The 20746-nt window shown below is 48.3% G+C and overlaps 1 protein-coding gene across 1 annotated transcript in view; it reads right to left on the minus strand.

Moving 5' to 3' along the window:
- Positions 1-5201: 5201 nt before the first annotated feature.
- Positions 5202-20746, minus strand: part of LOC117341171 (dimethylaniline monooxygenase [N-oxide-forming] 3-like) — a 71350-nt gene continuing 55805 nt past the window's right edge. The window contains exons 4-6 of the mRNA XM_033903015.1: positions 15460-15596; positions 6536-6713; positions 5202-6322 (exon numbers count right to left, since the gene is read on the minus strand). Of these exons, the coding sequence (XP_033758906.1) occupies positions 5690-6322; positions 6536-6713; positions 15460-15596 (948 nt within the window). The 3' untranslated portion in view covers positions 5202-5689. The remainder of the gene's footprint in view (positions 6323-6535; positions 6714-15459; positions 15597-20746) is intronic.

A 20746-nucleotide genomic window follows, 5' to 3' on the forward strand; every position in this document is an offset into this window, starting at 1 on the left:
CACGTCAGTGTTGTACAATGTCGGGTACACACGTGAAGGTCCCGGTACACGTCAGTGTGGTACAATGTCGGGTACACACGTGAAGGTCCCGGTACACGTCAGTGTGGTACAATGTCGGGTACACACGTGAAGGTCCCGGTACACGTCAGTGTGGTACAATGTCGGGTGTACACGTGAAGGTCCCGGTACACGTCAGTGTGGTACAATGTCGGGTATACTAGTGAAGGTCCCGGTACACGTCAGTGTGGTACAATGTCGGGTGTACACGTGAAGGTCCCGGTACACGTCAGTGTGGTACAATGTCGGGTACACACGTGAAGGTCCCGGTACACGTCAGTGTGGTACAATGTCGGGTGTACACGTGAAGGTCCCGGTACACGTCAGTGTGGTACAATGTCGGGTATACACGTGAAGGTCCCGGTACACGTCAGTGTGGTACAATGTCGGGTGTACACGTGAAGGTCCCGGTACACGTCAGTGTGGTACAATGTCGGGTACACACGTGAAGGTCCCGGTACACGTCAGTGTGGTACAATGTCGGGAACACACGTGAAGGTCCCGGTACACGTCAGTGTGGTACAATGTCGGGTACACACGTGAAGGTCCCGGTACACGTCAGTGTGGTACAATGTCGGGTGTACACGTGAAGGTCCCGGTACACGTCAGTGTGGTACAATGTCGGGTATACTAGTGAAGGTCCCGGTACACGTCAGTGTGGTACAATGTCGGGTGTACACGTGAAGGTCCCGGTACACGTCAGTGTGGTACAATGTCGGGTACACACGTGAAGGTCCCGGTACACGTCAGTGTGGTACAATGTCGGGTGTACACGTGAAGGTCCCGGTACACGTCAGTGTGGTACAATGTCGGGTATACACGTGAAGGTCCCGGTACACGTCAGTGTGGTACAATGTCGGGTACACACGTGAAGGTCCCGGCACACGTCAGTGTTATACTCAATGTCGGGTACACACGTGAAGGTCCCGGTACACGTCAGTGTGGTACAATGTCGGGTACACACGTGAAGGTCCCGATACACGTCAGTGTTATACTCAATGTCAGGTACACACGTGAAGGTCCCGGTACACGTCAGTGTGGTACAATGTCGGGTACACACGTGAAGGTCCCGGTACACGTCAGGGTGGTACAATGTCGGGTACACACGTGAAGGTCCCGGTACACGTCAGTGTGGTACAATGTCGGGTATACACGTGAAGGTCTTGGTACACGTCAGTGTTGTACAATGTCGGGTACACACGTGAAGGTCCCGGTACACGTCAGTGTGGTACAATGTCGGGTGTACACGTGAAGGTCCCGGTACACGTCAGTGTGGTACAATGTCGGGTATACACGTGAAGGTCCCGGTACACGTCAGTGTGGTACAATGTCGGGTACACACGTGAAGGTCCCGGCACACGTCAGTGTTATACTCAATGTCGGGTACACACGTGAAGGTCCCGGTACACGTCAGTGTGGTACAATGTCGGGTACACACGTGAAGGTCCCGATACACGTCAGTGTTATACTCAATGTCAGGTACACACGTGAAGGTCCCGGTACACGTCAGTGTGGTACAATGTCGGGTACACACGTGAAGGTCCCGGTACACGTCAGGGTGGTACAATGTCGGGTACACACGTGAAGGTCCCGGTACACGTCAGTGTGGTACAATGTCGGGTATACACGTGAAGGTCTTGGTACACGTCAGTGTTGTACAATGTCGGGTACACACGTGAAGGTCCCGGTACACGTCTGTGTGGTACAATGTCGGGTACACACGTGAAGGTCCCGATACACGTCAGTGTTATACTCAATGTCGGGTACACACGTGAAGGTCCCGGTACACGTCAGTGTTATACTCAATGTCGGGTACACACGTGAAGGTCCCGGTACACGTCAGTGTGGTACAATGTCGGGTACACACGTGAAGGTCCCGGTACACGTCAGTGTGGTACAATGTCGGGTACACACGTGAAGGTCTCGGTACACGTCAGTGTGGTACAATGTCGGGTACACACGTGAAGGTCCCGGTACACGTCAGTGTTGTACAATGTCAGGTACACACGTGAAGGTCCCGGTACATGTCAGTGTTGTACAATGTCGGGTACACACGTGAAGGTCCCGGTACACGTCAGTGTGGTACAATGTCGGGTGTACACGTGAAGGTCCCGGTACACGTCAGTGTGGTACAATGTCGGGTATACACGTGAAGGTCCCGCTACACGTCAGTGTGGTACAATGTCGGGTACACACGTGAAGGTCCCGGTACACGTCAGTGTTGTACAATGTCGGGTACACACGTGAAGGTCCCGGTACACGTCAGTGTGGTACAATGTCGGGTACACACGTGAAGGTCCCGGTACACGTCAGTGTGGTACAATGTCGGGTACACACGTGAAGGTCCCGGTACACGTCAGTGTGGTACAATGTCGGGTACACACGTGAAGGTCCCGGTACACGTCAGTGTGGTACAATGTCGGGTACACACGTGAAGGTCCCGGTACACGTCAGTGTGGTACAATGTCGGGTACACACGTGAAGGTCTCGGTACATGTCAGTGTGGTACAATGTCGGGTACACACGTGAAGGTCCCGGTACACGTCAGTGTGGTACAATGTCGGGTACACACGTGAAGGTCCCGGTACACGTCAGTGTGGTACAATGTCGGGTGTACATGTGAAGGTCCCGGTACACGTCAGTGTGGTACAATGTCAGGTACACACGTGAAGGTCCCGGTACACGTCAGTGTTATACTATGTCGGGTATACACGTGAAGGTCCCGGTACACGTCAGTGTGGTACAATGTCGGGTGTACACGTGAAGGTCCCGGTACACGTCAGTGTGGTACAATGTCGGGTATACTAGTGAAGGTCCCGGTACACGTCAGTGTGGTACAATGTCGGGTGTACATGTGAAGGTCCCGGTACACGTCAGTGTGGTACAATGTCGGGTACACACGTGAAGGTCCCGGTACACGTCAGTGTTATACTATGTCGGGTATACACGTGAAGGTCCCGGTACACGTCAGTGTTATACTCAATGTCGGGTACACACGTGAAGGTCCCGGTACACGTCAGTGTGGTACAATGTCAGGTACACACGTGAAGGTCCCGGTACACGTCAGTGTTATACTCAATGTCGGGTACACACGTGAAGGTCCCGGTACACGTCAGTGTTATACTCAATGTCGGGTACACACGTGAAGGTCCCGGTACACGTCAGTGTTATACTCAATGTCGGGTACACACGTGAAGGTCCCGGTACACGTCAGTGTTATACTCAATGTCGGGTACACACGTGAAGGTCCCGGTACACGTCAGTGTGGTACAATGTCAGGTACACACGTGAAGGTCCCGGTACACGTCAGTGTTATACTCAATGTCGGGTACACACGTGAAGGTCCCGGTACACGTTAGTGTGGTACAATGTCAGGTACACACGTGAAGGTCCCGGTACACGTCTGTGTGGTACAATGTTGGGTACACACGTGAAGGTCCCGATACACGTCAGTGTTATACTCAATGTCGGGTACACACGTGAAGGTCCCGGTACACGTCAGTGTTGTACAATGTGGGGTACACACGTGAAGGTCCCGATACACGTCAGTGTTATACTCAATGTCGGGTACACACGTGAAGGTCCCGATACACGTCAGTGTTATACTCAATGTCGGGTACACACGTGAAGGTCCCGGTACACGTCAGTGTGGTACAATGTCGGGTACACACGAAAAGTTCCCGGTACACGTCTGTGTTGTACAATGTCGGGTACACACGTGAAGGTCCCGGTACACGTCAGTGTGGTACAATGTCGGGAACACACGTGAAGGTCCCGGTACACGTCAGTGTGGTACAATGTCGGGTACACACGTGAAGGTCCCGGTACACGTCAGTGTGGTACAATGTCGGGTGTACACGTGAAGGTCCCGGTACACGTCAGTGTGGTACAATGTCGGGTACACACGTGAAGGTCTCGGTACATGTCAGTGTGGTACAATGTCGGGTACACACGTGAAGGTCCCGGTACACGTCAGTGTGGTACAATGTCGGGTACACACGTGAAGGTCCCGGTACACGTCAGAGTGGTACAATGTCGGGTACACACGTGAAGGTCCCGGTACACGTCAGTGTGGTACAATGTCGGGTACACACGTGAAGGTCCCGGTACACGTCAGTGTTGTACAATGTCGGGTACACACGTGAAGGTCCCGGTACACGTCAGTGTGGTACAATGTCGGGTACACACGTGAAGGTCCCGGTACACGTCAGTGTGGTACAATGTCGGGTACACACGTGAAGGTCCCGGTACACGTCAGTGTGGTACAATGTCGGGTGTACACGTGAAGGTCCCGGTACACGTCAGTGTGGTACAATGTCGGGTATACTAGTGAAGGTCCCGGTACACGTCAGTGTGGTACAATGTCGGGTGTACACGTGAAGGTCCCGGTACACGTCAGTGTGGTACAATGTCGGGTACACACGTGAAGGTCCCGGTACACGTCAGTGTGGTACAATGTCGGGTGTACACGTGAAGGTCCCGGTACACGTCAGTGTGGTACAATGTCGGGTATACACGTGAAGGTCCCGGTACACGTCAGTGTGGTACAATGTCGGGTACACACGAAAAGGTCCCGGTACACGTCTGTGTTGTACAATGTCGGGTACACACGTGAAGGTCCCGGTACACGTCAGTGTGGTACAATGTCGGGAACACACGTGAAGGTCCCGGTACACGTCAGTGTGGTACAATGTCGGGTACACACGTGAAGGTCCCGGTACACGTCAGTATGGTACAATGTCGGGTGTACACGTGAAGGTCCCGGTACACGTCAGTGTGGTACAATGTCGGGTATACTAGTGAAGGTCCCGGTACACGTCAGTGTGGTACAATGTCGGGTGTACACGTGAAGGTCCCGGTACACGTCAGTGTGGTACAATGTCGGGTACACACGTGAAGGTCCCGGTACACGTCAGTGTGGTACAATGTCGGGTGTACACGTGAAGGTCCCGGTACACGTCAGTGTGGTACAATGTCGGGTATACACGTGAAGGTCCCGGTACACGTCAGTGTGGTACAATGTCGGGTACACACGTGAAGGTCCCGGTACACGTCGTCAATGTATATGTTCATTTTCTTGCTTTTTATTTAATAGAGAAAACATGTTTGAGTGTAATTAAACCAAAATTGGTAGCTGATGCTTGTGATATTATTTAATTCCAATTAAATTAAAACATTGAAAACATTGTTATATTTAAGAGACTACAATACTAAGTACAGGTACATGTATAGCCTTTTTATCAATTAAATCTTTCTGACAAATCAAAACAGTTCAGTTAAACATCAAATTGGCATCCATACTTTAATTTTCAGTTAGAATAGTTACTTGTCTAGGTAGTAATTGCTTTAGGTTCAGTTGGAAGATACGTGTATTGGGGAGGAAGAATTTCAGAATGTACATGTTCAGAAACACCCAGTCAACTGTATTCTGTTACTCGTTATATATTAAACATGCTTGTGTAAGTCTTCCTGTTTCACAGACAAAACGGTAAACAATGTCTGTAAACATACTTCAAATATACATGAAACGTGGTACGCATTGCCGATCGCCCTGCGAAATGTACTAGATATTCCATTGATGTTCTGTAAAATTGTCAACTATGGATAGCTCTCGGCACTGATGATAAATATTTTAGTTGCTTACGCCAAATGATTTGGAATCTTTGTAGAAATAGTTTTTCTTGCGGAAATTGCCAAAGTCCCCGCTTCTGGTCATCTGTACGTGTTCCAACATGTCCTTGACAACCTGTGGGACTACCTCGAAACCACACAGCTCGGCGTGATCTTTATTCATCCTCCATTGCAAATCACCTTTTCCCATATAATGTGCATGTAGGTGGGTCATGTCGAATTCTTTTCTCTTTTGCTGAAAGTCCTTCTCGGCATCTTCCATCATCTCTTGTTCTGACGGGAATCTAACACCGCCCTCTAGGATAATGGAAGCCGCCCTGGCCTGTTCATATGACTGTGCGAAATACGACACACACCTCGCAAGTCCAACAAAAAGAAGATTCGGGTATTTGATGTGTACCAGATGTTTATACAATGGCGTTATCCTTTCATCCTTCAACTGTATGATGTCGTCAGCCAGAAACGGGAAATGATAACTGTATCCGGTACAGAGAATTATGCTGTCAATTTCCGCTTCAGACCCGTCTTTAAACACGACTCGGTTGCCCTCCGCTAAGTGATTGACATCCGGACGCTCTAAGACATTGGCTGGAATCTTAGTCGATAGCTCCGAGTCCCTGTGTCCTATATAAATCTGAAATGACAATATACATTTGTTGTATATTATTTCTAATAAAAAATACTCATGCCTAGACACTCTATAAAGACTATTTACACTGGGTTCCAGTAATTATTATTCTACATCTAAATTGTTTTATTTTCTGAATAACTGATCAGTGATGAGCAGAAAAATGAACTGTCAAAAACAGAAATATCCTTCTTATGACTATATCTGTTTTGCTGTCACCTGTTTGGCCATTGTTGACAGATCAAAGGCTATGTCCAGACCGGAGAAGGAGGCGCCAAGTATCAAGACTCTCTGACCCTTGTAAACCTCTGGTCTCCTGTAATCTCGGCTGTGGATGACACTCCCCTTGAACTTGTCTCTCCCTTCCACGTGTGGAATGTGGCACTTTGAGTAGTGACTGCAAAACAATAAATGTTGTCTCGATCGAGAAACTGAAAGTTACTACCGTTTTGTCTATATGGATTTCCATTACAGCCATTAATACTATATATATAACATTTCAGTGATCAGGGTAATAAACAAGGGAAATTCTTAAAAAACAAATCTACCCGAACACAAACAATCGGAAGGGAACACGTGCTCTGGCATAGAGGGGGTTCATATTCCATCTATACATGACCAAAATTAAAAGTCAATGCTGTATCAATCTATTCTCAATTTCGACAAATGTGGCAGCATCACTTCATTACTAGTTCAATGTACATCAACGTCCCCGTACTAACGATATCCCGGGAGAACCTTCCCCGTACTAACGATATCCCGGGAGAACCTTCCCCGTACTAACGATATCCCGGGAGAACCTTCCCCGTACTAACGATATCCCGGGAGAACCTTCCCCGTACTAACGATATCCCGGGAGAACCTTCCCCGTACTAACGATATCCCGGGAGTACCTACCCCGTACTAACGATATCCCGGGAGAACCTTCCCCGTACTAACGATATCCCGGGAGAACCTTCCCCGTACTAACGATATCCCGGGAGTACCTACCCCGTACTAACGATATCCCGGGAGTACCTTCCCCGTACTTACGATATCCCGGGAGAACCTTCCCCGTACTAACGATATCCCGGGAGAACCTTCCCCGTACTAACGATATCCCGGGAGAACCTTCCCCGTACTAACGATATCGCGGGAAAACCTTCCCCGTACTAACGATATCCCGGGAGAACCTTTCCCGTACTAACGATATCCCGGGAGAACCTTCCCCGTACTAACGATATCCCGGGAGAACCTTCCCCGTACTAACGATATCCCGGGAGAACCTTCCCCGTACTAACGATCTCCCGGGAGAACCTTCCCCGTACTAACAATATCCCGGGAGAACCTTCTCCGTACTAACGATATCCCGGGAGTACCTACCCCGTACTAACGATATCCCGGGAGAACCTTCCCCGTACTAACAATATCCCGGGAGTACCTACCCCGTACTAACGATATCCCGGGAGTACCTACCCCGTACTAACGATATCCCGGGAGAACCTTCCCCGTACTAACGATATCCCGGGAGAACCTTCCCCGTACTAACGATATCCCGGGAGAACCTTCCCCGTACTAACGATATCCCGGGAGAACCTTCCCCGTACTAACGATATCCCGGGAGAACCTTCCCCGTACTAACGATATCGCGGGAAAACCTTCCCCGTACTAACGATATCCCGGGAGAACCTTCCCCGTACTAACGATATCCCGGGAGAACCTTCCCCGTACTAACGATATCCCGGGAGAACCTTCCCCGTACTAACGATATCCCGGGAGAACCTTCCCCGTACTAACGATATCCCGGGAGTACCTTCCCCGTACTAACGATATCCCGGGAGAACCTTCCCCGTACTAACGATATCCCGGGAGAACCTTCCCCGTACTAACGATATCCCGGGAGAACCTTCCCCGTACTAACGATATCCCGGGAGAACCTTCCCCGTACTAACGATATCCCGGGAGAACCTTCCCCGTACTAACGATATCCCGGGAGAACCTTCCCCGTACTAACGATATCCCGGGAGAACCTTCCCCGTACTAACGATATCCCGGGAGTACCTACCCCGTACTAACGATATCCTGGGAGTACCTACCCCGTACTAACGATATCCCGGGAGTACCTTCCCCGTACTTACGATATCCCGGGAGAACCTTCCCCGTACTAACGATATCCCGGGAGAACCTTCCCCGTACTAACGATATCCCGGGAGAACCTTCCCCGTACTAACGATATCGCGGGAAAACCTTCCCCGTACTAACGATATCCCGGGAGAACCTTTCCCGTACTAACGATATCCCGGGAGAACCTTCCCCGTACTAACGATATCCCGGGAGAACCTTCCCCGTACTAACGATATCCCGGGAGAACCTTCCCCGTACTAACGATCTCCCGTGAGAACCTTCCCCGTACTAACAATATCCTGGGAGAACCTTCTCCGTACTAACGATATCCCGGGAGTACCTACCCCGTACTAACGATATCCCGGGAGAACCTTCCCCGTACTAACAATATCCCGGGAGTACCTACCCCGTACTAACGATATCCCGGGAGTACCTACCCCGTACTAACGATATCCCGGGAGAACCTTCCCCGTACTAACGATATCCCGGGAGAACCTTCCCCGTACTAACGATATCCCGGGAGAACCTTCCCCGTACTAACGATATCCCGGGAGAACCTTCCCCGTACTAACGATATCCCGGGAGAACCTTCCCCGTACTAACGATATCGCGGGAAAACCTTCCCCGTACTAACGATATCCCGGGAGAACCTTCCCCGTACTAACGATATCCCGGGAGAACCTTCCCCGTACTAACGATATCCCGGGAGAACCTTCCCCGTACTAACGATATCCCGGGAGAACCTTCCCCGTACTAACGATATCCCGGGAGAACCTTCCCCGTACTAACGATATCCCGGGAGAACCTTCCCCGTACTAACGATATCCCGGGAGAACCTTCCCCGTACTAACGATATCCCGGGAGAACCTTCCCCGTACTAACGATATCCCGGGAGAACCTTCCCCGTACTAACGATATCCCGGGAGAACCTTCCCCGTACTAACGATATCGCGGGAAAACCTTCCCCGTACTTACAATATCCCGGGAGAACCTTCCCCGTACTAACAATATCCCGGGAGAACCTTCCCCGTACTAACGATATCCCGGGAGAACCTTCCCCGTACTGACGATATCCTGGGAAAACCTTCCCCGTAATAACGATATCCCGGGAGAACCTTCCCCGTACTAACGATATCCTGGGAGAACCTTCCCCGTACTAACACTATCCCGGGAGAACCTTCCCCGTACTAACGATATTCCGGGAGAAACTTCCCCGTACTAACAATATCCCGGGAGAACCTTCCCCGTACTAACGATATCCTGGGAGAATCTTCCCCGTACTAACAATATCCCGGGAGAACCTACCCCGTACTAACGATATCCCGGGAGAACCTTCCCCGTACTAACGATATCCCGGGAGAACCTTCCCCGTACTAACGATATCCCGGGAGAACCTTCCCCGTACTAACGATATCCCGGGAGAACCTTCCCCGTACTAACGATATCCCGGGAGAACCTTCCCCGTACTAACGATATCCCGGGAGAACCTTCCCCGTACTGACGATATCCTGGGAAAACCTTCCCCGTAATAACGATATCCCGGGAGAACCTTCCCCGTACTAACGATATCCTGGGAGAACCTTCCCCGTACTAACGATATCCCGGGAGAACCTTCCCCGTACTAACGATATCCCGGGAGAACCTTCCCCGTACTAACGATATCCCGGGAGAACCTTCCCCGTACTAACGATATCCCGGGAGTACCTTCCCCGTACTAACGATATCCTGGGAGAACCTTCCCCGTACTGACGATATCCCGGGAGTACCTACCCCGTACTAATGATATCCCGGGAGAACCTTCCCCGTACTGACGATATCCCGGGAGAACCTTGCCCGTACTAACGAAATCCTGAGGGAACCTTCCCCGTACTAACGATATCCCGGGAGAACCTTCCCCGTACTAACGATATCCCGGGAGTACCTTCCCCGTACTAACGATATCCTGGGAGAACCTTCCCCGTACTGACGATATCCCGGGAGTACCTACCCCGTACTAACGATATCCCGGGAGAACCTTCCTCGTACTAACGATATCCCGGGAGAACCTTCCCCGTACTAACGAAATCCTGAGGGAACCTTCCCCGTACTAACGATATCCCGGGAGAACCTTCCCCGTACTAACGATATCCCGGGAGAACCTTCCCCGTACTAACGATATCCCGGGAGAACCTTCCCCGTACTAACAATATCCCGGGAGAACCTTCCCCGTACTAACGATATCCCGGGAGAACCTTCCCCGTACTAACGATATCCCGGGAGAACCTTCCCCGTACTAACGATATTCCGGGAGAACCTTCCCCGTACTAACGATATCCTGGGAGAACCTACCTCGTACTAACGATATCCCGGGAGAACCTTCCCCGTACTAACGATATCCTGGGAGAACCTTCCCCGTACTAACCATCTCCCGGGAGAACCTACCCCGTACTAACGATATCCCGGGAGAACCTTCCCCGTACTAACAATCTCCCGGGAGAACCTACCCCGTACTAACGATATCCCGGGAGAACCTTCCCCGCACTAACAATATCCCGGGAGAACCTTCCCCGTACTAACAATATCCTGGGAGTACCTACCCCGTACTAACGATATCCTGGGAGAACCTTCCCCGTACTAACGATATCCTGGGAGAACCTTCTCCGTACTAACGATCTCCTAGGAGAACCTTCCCCGTACTTACAATATCCCGGGAGAACCTTCCCCGTACTAACGATATCCCGGGAGAACCTTCCCCGTACTAACGATATCCTGGGAGTACCTACCCCGTACTAACGATATCCTGGGAGTACCTACCCCGTACTAACGATATCCCGGGAGAACCTTCCCCGTACTAACGATATCCCGGGAGAACCTTCCCCGTACTAACGATATCCCGGGAGAACCTACCCCGTACTAACGATATCCTGGGAGAACCTTCCCCGTACTAACGATATCCTGGGAGAACCTTCCCCGTACTAACGATATCCCGGGAGAACCTTCCCCGTACTAACGATATCCCGGGAGAACCTTCCCCGTACTAACGATATCCCGGGAGAACCTACCCCGTACTAACGATATCCTGGGAGAACTTTCCCCGTACTAACGATATCCTGGGAGAACCTTCCCCGTACTAACGATATCCCGGGAGAACCTTCCCCGTACTAACGATATCGCGATAAAACCTTCCCCGTACTAACGATATCCCGGGAGAACCTACCCCGTACTAACGATCTCCTGGGAGAACCTTCCCCGTACTAACGATATCCCGGGAGAACCTTCCCCGTACTTACAATATCCCTGGAGAACCTTCCCCGTACTAACGATATCCCGGGAGAACCTTCCCCGTACTAACGATATCCCGGGAGAACCTTCCCCGTACTAACGAAATCCTGAGGGAACCTTCCCCGTACTTACAATATCCCGGGAGAACCTTCCCCGTACTAACGATATCCCGGGAGAACCTTCCCCGTACTAACGATATCCTGGGAGTACCTACCCCGTACTAACGATATCCTGGGAGTACCTACCCCGTACTAACGATATCCCGGGAGAACCTTCCCCGTAATAACGATATCCCGGGAGAACCTTCCCCGTACTAACGATATCCCGGGAGAACCTTCCCCGTACTAATGATATCCCGGGAGAAACTTCTCTGTACTAACACTATCCCGGGAGAACCTTCCCCGTACTAACGATATCCCGGGAGAAACTTCCCCGTACTAACAATATCCCGGGAGAACCTTCCCCGTACTAACGATATCCTGGGAGAATCTTCCCCGTACTAACGATATCCTGGGAGAACCTACCCCGTACTAACGATATCCCGGGAGAACCTTCCCCGTACTAACGAAATCCTGAGGGAACCTTCCCCGTACTAACGATATCCTGGGAGAACCTTCCCCGTACTAACGATATCCTGGGAGAACCTTCTCCGTACTAACGATCTCCTAGGAGAACCTTCCCCGTACTTACAATATCCCGGGAGAACCTTCCCCGTACTAACGATATCCCGGGAGAACCTTCCCCGTACTAACGATATCCTGGGAGTACCTACCCCGTACTAACGATATCCTGGGAGTACCTACCCCGTACTAACGATATCCCGGGAGAACCTTCCCCGTACTAACGATATCCCGGGAGAACCTTCCCCGTACTAACGATATCCCGGGAGAACCTACCCCGTACTAACGATATCCTGGGAGAACCTTCCCCGTACTAACGATATCCTGGGAGAACCTTCCCCGTACTAACGATATCCCGGGAGAACCTTCCCCGTACTAACGATATCCCGGGAGAACCTTCCCCGTACTAACGATATCCCGGGAGAACCTACCCCGTACTAACGATATCCTGGGAGAACTTTCCCCGTACTAACGATATCCTGGGAGAACCTTCCCCGTACTAACGATATCCCGGGAGAACCTTCCCCGTACTAACGATATCGCGATAAAACCTTCCCCGTACTAACGATATCCCGGGAGAACCTACCCCGTACTAACGATCTCCTGGGAGAACCTTCCCCGTACTAACGATATCCCGGGAGAACCTTCCCCGTACTTACAATATCCCTGGAGAACCTTCCCCGTACTAACGATATCCCGGGAGAACCTTCCCCGTACTAACGATATCCCGGGAGAACCTTCCCCGTACTAACGAAATCCTGAGGGAACCTTCCCCGTACTTACAATATCCCGGGAGAACCTTCCCCGTACTAACGATATCCCGGGAGAACCTTCCCCGTACTAACGATATCCCGGGAGTACCTACCCCGTACTAACGATATCCCGGGAGAGCCTTCCCCGTACTAACGATATCCCGGAAGAACCTTCCCCGTACTAACGATATCCCGGGAGAACCTTCCCCGTACTAACGATATCCCGGGAGTACCTACCCCGTACTAACGATATCCCGGGAGAGCCTTCCCCGTACTAACGATATCCCGGAAGAACCTTCCCCGTACTAACGATATCCCGGGAGTACCTTCCCCGTACTAACGATCTCCTAGGAGAGCCTTCCCCGTACTAACGATATCCCGGAAGAACCTTCCCCGTACTAACGATATCCCGGGAGAACCTTCCCCGTACTAACGATATCCCGGGAGTACCTACCCCGTACTGACGATATCCCGGGAGAACCTTCCCCGTACTAACGATATCCCGGGAGAACCTTCCCCGTACTGACGATATCCTGGGAAAACCTTCCCCGTAATAACGATATCCCGGGAGAACCTTCCCCGTACTAACGATATCCCGGGAGAACCTTCCCCGTACTAATGATATCCCGGGAGAAACTTCTCTGTACTAACACTATCCCGGGAGAACCTTCCCCGTACTAACGATATCCCGGGAGAAACTTCCCCGTACTAACAATATCCCGGGAGAACCTTCCCCGTACTAACGATATCCTGGGAGAATCTTCCCCGTACTAACGATATCCTGGGAGAACCTACCCCGTACTAACGATATCCCGGGAGAACCTTCCCCGTACTAACGAAATCCTGAGGGAACCTTCCCCGTACTAACGATATCCCGGGAGAACCTTCCCCGTACTAACGATATCCCGGGAGAACCTTCCCCGTACTAACGATATCCCGGGAGAACCTTCCCCGTACTAACAATATCCCGGGAGAACCTTCCCCGTACTAACGATATCCCGGGAGAACCTTCCCCGTACTAACGATATCCCGGGAGTACCTTCCCCGTACTAACGATATCCTGGGAGAACCTACCTCGTACTAACGATATCCCGGGAGAACCTTCCCCATACTTACAATCTCCCGGGAGAACCTACCCCGTACTTACGATATCCCGGGAGAACCTTCCCCGTACTAACAATATCCCGGGAGAACCTTACCCGTACTAACAATATCCTGGGAGTACCTACCCCGTACTAACGATATCCTGGGAGAACCTTCCCCGTACTAACGATATCCTGGGAGAACCTTCCCCGTACTAACGATCTCCTAGGAGAACCTTCCCCGTACTTACAATATCCCGAGAGAACCTTCCCCGTACTAACGATATCCCGGGAGAACCTTCCCCGTACTAACGATCTCCTAGGAGAACCTTCCCCGTACTTACAATATCCCGAGAGAACCTTCCCCGTACTAACGATATCCCGGGAGAACCTTCCCCGTACTAACGATATCCTAGGAGAACCTTCCCCGTACTAACGATCTCCTAGGAGAACCTTCCCCGTACTAACGATCTCCTAGGAGAACCTTCTCCGTACTAACGATATCCTGGGAGTACCTACCCCGTACTAACGATATCCTGGGAGAACCTTCCCCGTACTAACGATATCCCGGGAGAACCTTCCCCGTACTAACGATATCCCGGGAGAACCTTCCCCGTACTAACGATATCCTGGGAGTACCTACCCCGTACTAACGATATCCTGGGAGAACCTTCCCCGTACTAACGATATCCTGGGAGAACCTTCCCCGTACTAACGATATCCCGGGAGAACCTTCCCCGTACTAACGATATCCCGGGAGAACCTTCCCCGTACTAACAATATCCCGGGAGAACCTTCCCCGTACTAACGATATCCTCGGAGAACCTTCCCCGTACTATCGATATCCCGGGAGAACCTTCCCCGTACTAACGATATCCCGGAAGTACCTACCCCGTAATAACGATATCCCGGGAGAACCTTCCCCGTACTAACGATATCCCGGGAGAACCTTCCCCGTACTAACGATATCCCGGGAGAACCTTCCCCGTACTAACGATATCCCGGGAGTACTTACCCCGTACTAACGATATCCCGAGAGTACCTACCCCGTACTAACGATCTCCCGGGAGAACCTTCCCCGTACTAACAATATCCTGGGAGTACCTACCCCGTACTAACGATCTCCCGGGAGAACCTTCCCCGTACTAACAATATCCTGGGAGAACCTTCTCCGTACTAACGATATCCCGGGAGAACCTTCCCCGTACTAACGATCTCCCGGGAGAACCTTCCCCGTACTAACAATATCCTGGGAGAACCTTCTCCGTACTAACGATATCCCGGGAGTACCTACCCCGTACTAACGATATCCTGGGAGTACCTACCCCGTACTAACAATGACGCCATCAAACCGTTGGGTGTCGGTTTCGTCGACATTGTACCTGTTACAGTACGTCACATCCCACGTGACCTGGTTGTCCTCAGTCGGAACTGGACGAATACTATTAATGATAGTATTTAACTGAAAATTAAGAGAGAGATAAAGAGACAATAAAAGTCAGAGTAGAATATGATGATGTCAAACACTGAAACGTCAGAGTAGAATATGATGATGTCAAACACTGAAACGTCAGAGTAGAATATGATGATGGTCAAACACTGAAACGTCAGAGTAGAATATGATGATGGTCAAACACTGAAACGTCAGAGTAGAATATGATGATGTCAAACACTGAAACGTCAGAGTAGAATATGATGTTGTCAAACACCGAAACGTCAGAGTAGAATATGATGATGGTCAAACACTGAAACTTCAGAGTAGAGTATGATGTTGTCAAACACCTAAACGTCAGAGTAGAATATGATGATGTCAAACACTGAAACGTCAGAGTGGAATATGATGATGTCAAACACTGAAACGTTAGAGTAGAATATGATGATGTCAAACACTGAAACGTCAGAGTGGAATATGATGATGTCAAACACCCAAACGTCAGAGTGGAATATGATGATGTCTGAAACAGCGTATCTAATGGCCAGGATGAGTTACAATTCTATGATTGAGAATTTGTGACGTTGATAACCTGGCCACGTGATGTTTTCACAAAAAAAAATGATATATTAAACAGGATTCAAATAAGAAATAAGAAAGCTTCTAATTCGAGAAAGGAATCTTCAAAATTATTGTTGTGTTGGGCCAGAATTCTCAAAGAAATATATTTGAATATAAAATTAAAGAATCGAGCAAGTGATTGATTTAATTTCATCAATAGATTTTAAATACATCACAATAGAGACATAAAACAGAGCAACCTAGAAGTATTTCACCATAAAATAAACAATGTATTAAAAGGATATTAAAGGATTTCCCCTGTCAAACCGTAACGGTCCTAACGTATTTCCACACTATCTGACAGTAGGTCGTATGTAATCATCTGACAGTCCAAAAATCACATACATCGTATTCTGTATACATGATGGTAGTTTAAGTTGACTATTTAGTTCGTCACCATCAAGTGCGTTCAAACAACCAGGTATGTATTCCTGCTAAAGGAAGGCAGTTGCACAATATATCGAAAAAAGCAAAATTTTTATCTGTATTAAGTGTTTTTTCGAAAATACGTTTCAACATCGATGAATCAAAATAATGACTACAAATACATACAGTAGACAACTATACCACAGACAGGGTAACTCCTAGTAGACAACTATACCACAGACAGGGTAACTCCTAGTAGACAACTATACCACAGACAGGGTAACTCCTAGTAGACAACTATAACACAGACAGGGTAACTCCTAGTAGACAACTATACCACAGACAAGGTAACTCCTAGTAGACAACTATAACACAGACAGGGTAACTCCTAGTAGACAACTATACCACAGACAAGGTAACTCCTAGTAGAAACCTATACCACAGACAGGGTAACTCCTAGTAGACAACTATACCACAGACAGGGTAACTCCTAGTAGACAACTATACCACAGACAGGGTAACTCCTAGTAGACAACTATACCACAGACAGGGTAACTCCTAGTAGACAACTATACCACAGACAGGGTAACTCCTAGTAGACAACTATACCACAGACAGGGTAAGTCCTAGTAGACAACTATATCACAGACAGGGTAACTCCTAGTAGACAACTATACCACAGACAGGGTAACTCCTAGTAGACAACTATACCACAGACAGGGTAACTCCTAGTAGACACCTATAACACAGACAGGGTAACTCCTAGTAGACAACTATACCACAGACAGGGTAACTTCTAGTAGACAACTATACCACAGACAGGGTAACACCTAGTAGACAACTATACCACAGACAGGGTAACTCCTAGTAGACAACTATACCACAGACAGGGTAACTCCTAGTAGATAACTATACCACAGACAGGGTAACTCCTAGTAGACAACTATACCACAGACAGGGTAACTCCTAGTAGACAACTATAACACAGACAGGGTAACTCCTAGTAGATAACTATACCACAGACAGGGTAACTCCTAGTGGGACAACTATAACACAGACAGGGTAACTCCTAGTAGACAACTATACCACAGACAGGGTAACTCCTAGTAGACAACTATAACACAGACAGGGTAACTCCTAGTAGACAACTATACCACAGACAGGGTAATTCCTAGTGGGACAACTATACCACAGACAGGGTAACTCCTAGTAGATAACTATAACACAGACAGGGTAACTCCTAGTAGACAACTATACCACAGACAGGGTCACTCCTAGTAGACAACTATACCACAGACAGTGTAACTCCTAGTAGACAACTATACCACAGACAGGGTCACTCCTAGTAGACAACTATACCACAGACAGGGTCACTCCTAGTAGACAACTATACCACAGACAGGGTAACTCCTAGTAGACAACTATACCACAGACAGGGTAACTCCTAGTAGACAACTATAACACAGACAGGGTAACTCCTAGTAGACAACTATACCACAGACAGGGTAACTCCTAGTAGACAACTATACCACAGACAGGGTAACTCCTAGTAGACAACTATACCACAGACAGGGTAACTCCTAGTAGGACAACTATACCACAGACAGGGTAACTCCTAGTAGACAACTATAACACAGACAGGGTAACTCCTAGTAGACAACTATAACACAGACAGGGTAACTCCTAGTAGAAAACTATACCACAGACAGGGTAACTCCTAGTAGACAACTATACCACAGACAGGGTAATTCCTAGTAGGACAACTATACCACAGACAGGGTAACTCCTAGTAGACAACTATAACACAGACAGGGTAACTCCTAGTAGACAACTATACCACAGACAGGGTAACTCCTAGTAGACAACTATACCACAGACAGGGTCACTCCTAGTAGGACAACTATACCACAGACAGGGTAACTCCTAGTAGACAACTATAACACAGACAGGGTAACTCCTAGTAGACAACTATACCACAAACAGGGTAACTCCTGGTGGGACAACTATAACACAGACAGGGTAACTCCTAGTAGACAACTATTACACAGACAGGGTAACTCCTAGTAGATAACTATAACACAGACAGGGTAACTCCTAGTAGACAACTATACCACAGACAGGGTAACTCCTAGTAGACAACTATAACACAGACAAGTTAACTCCTAGTAGACAACTATACCACAGACAGGGTAACTCCTAGTAGACAACTATACCACAGACAGGGTAACTCCTGGTGGGACAACTATATCACAGACAAGGTAACTCCTAGTAGACAACTATAACACAGACAGGGTAACTCCTAGTAGACAACTATACCACAGACAGGGTAACTCCTGGTGGGACAACTATATCACAGACAGGGTAACTCCTAGTAGACAACTATACCACAGACAGGGTAACTCCTAGTAGACAACTATACCACAGACAGGGTAACTCCTAGTAGACAACTATACCACAGACAGGGTAACTCCTACTAGACAACTATAACACAGACAAGGTAACTCCTAGTAGACAACTATACCACAGACAGGGTAACTCCTAGTAGACAACTATACCACAGACAGGGTAACTCCTAGTAGATAACTATACCACAGAGAGGGTAACTCCTAGTAGACAACTATACCACAGACAGGGTAACTCCTAGTAGATAACTATACCACAGACAGGGTAACTCCTAGTAGACAACTATACCACAGACAGGGTAACTCCTAGTAGACAACTATACCACAGACAGGGTAACTCCTAGTAGACAACTATACCACAGACAGGGTAACTCCTAGTAGACAACTATATCACAGACAGGGTAACTCCTAGTAGACAACTATACCACAGACAGGGTAACTCCTAGTAGACAACTATACCAGAGACAGGGTAACTCCTAGTAGACAACTATACCACAGACAGGGTAACTCCTAGTAGACAACTATATCACAGACAGGGTAACTCCTAGTAGACAACTATAACACAGGCAGGGTAACTCCTGGTGGGACAACTATACCACAGACAGGGTAACTCCTAGTAGGAAACAGGGTAACTCATAGTAGATAACTATACCACAGACAGGGTACCTCCTAGTAGACAACTATACCACAGACAGGGTAACTCCTAGTGGGACAACGGTTAGTTAGAAATAAGTATATACAGTTGTGTAATATCTCATATTTGTTTGATGAACGCGAAAAGAAAGAATGAGATAATACATTGTTATTGGCTTTGTATATATATAGACTTCTTTGTTATATTACCACCTTCATCGTAAGTAGTTCGTCCGAGGATATATTACTTCTGCAGAATGTATTCAGTTGTTTTGTAATAAACAAAAATAGAGAAAATATCTGTATTCAAAAAATGATAATCAAATCCTCATAGGAAATTGTGCATTGGACATGTTTGACAAGCTAAAAAGTTTTTTTTATCGGTTTTGAAATCTCCTCAAGTAGATTCTGTACAAAGTACAGTGTGAATGGAAAAGTTTAAAAGCAGTGCAAAATATCGATTATGATTACAACTATAGACGATGCTGGATGCATTTTAGATTTTGTGAAAATTTTGCATGTTTGTTTTAATTAAATGTATCACTATGATTACCTCATCAATGACAATATGATTTTTGTCATCAAAATAACATTTTTTAATCGACTGCAAACAGTTATTTAATTTTTTTTTTACATTAGGCTGTGAAAATGATTTACCATTTTATTAGGGTACCCCCTTCACTCAACTTGACATTATCCAATACGACTCTCAGTAGCAGACTAACAATCTATATGCTGGTATGGTTTGTTTTCATGCAACAAGGAATAGTGTGAAATAAATAAAAGTAACAACACCACAGTCTAGTAACAACATCACAGTCTAGTAACAACACCACAGTCTAGTAACAACACCACAGTCTAGTAACAATATCACAGTCCAGTAACATCATCACAGTCCAGTAACAACACCACAAACTAGTAACAACATCACAATCTAGTAACAACACCACAGTCTAGTAACAACACCACAGTCTAGTAACAACACCACAGTCTAATAACAACATCACAGTCTAGTAACAACACCACAGTCTAGTAACAACATCACAGTCTAGTAACAACATCACAGTCTAGTAACAACACCACAGTCTAGTAACAACATCACAGTCTAATAACAACATCACAGTCTAGTAACAACATCACAGTCTAGTAACAACACCA

This window comes from Pecten maximus, chromosome 13 (assembly GCF_902652985.1).
Source record: "Pecten maximus chromosome 13, xPecMax1.1, whole genome shotgun sequence".
Lineage (NCBI taxonomy): Eukaryota > Metazoa > Mollusca > Bivalvia > Pectinida > Pectinidae > Pecten > Pecten maximus.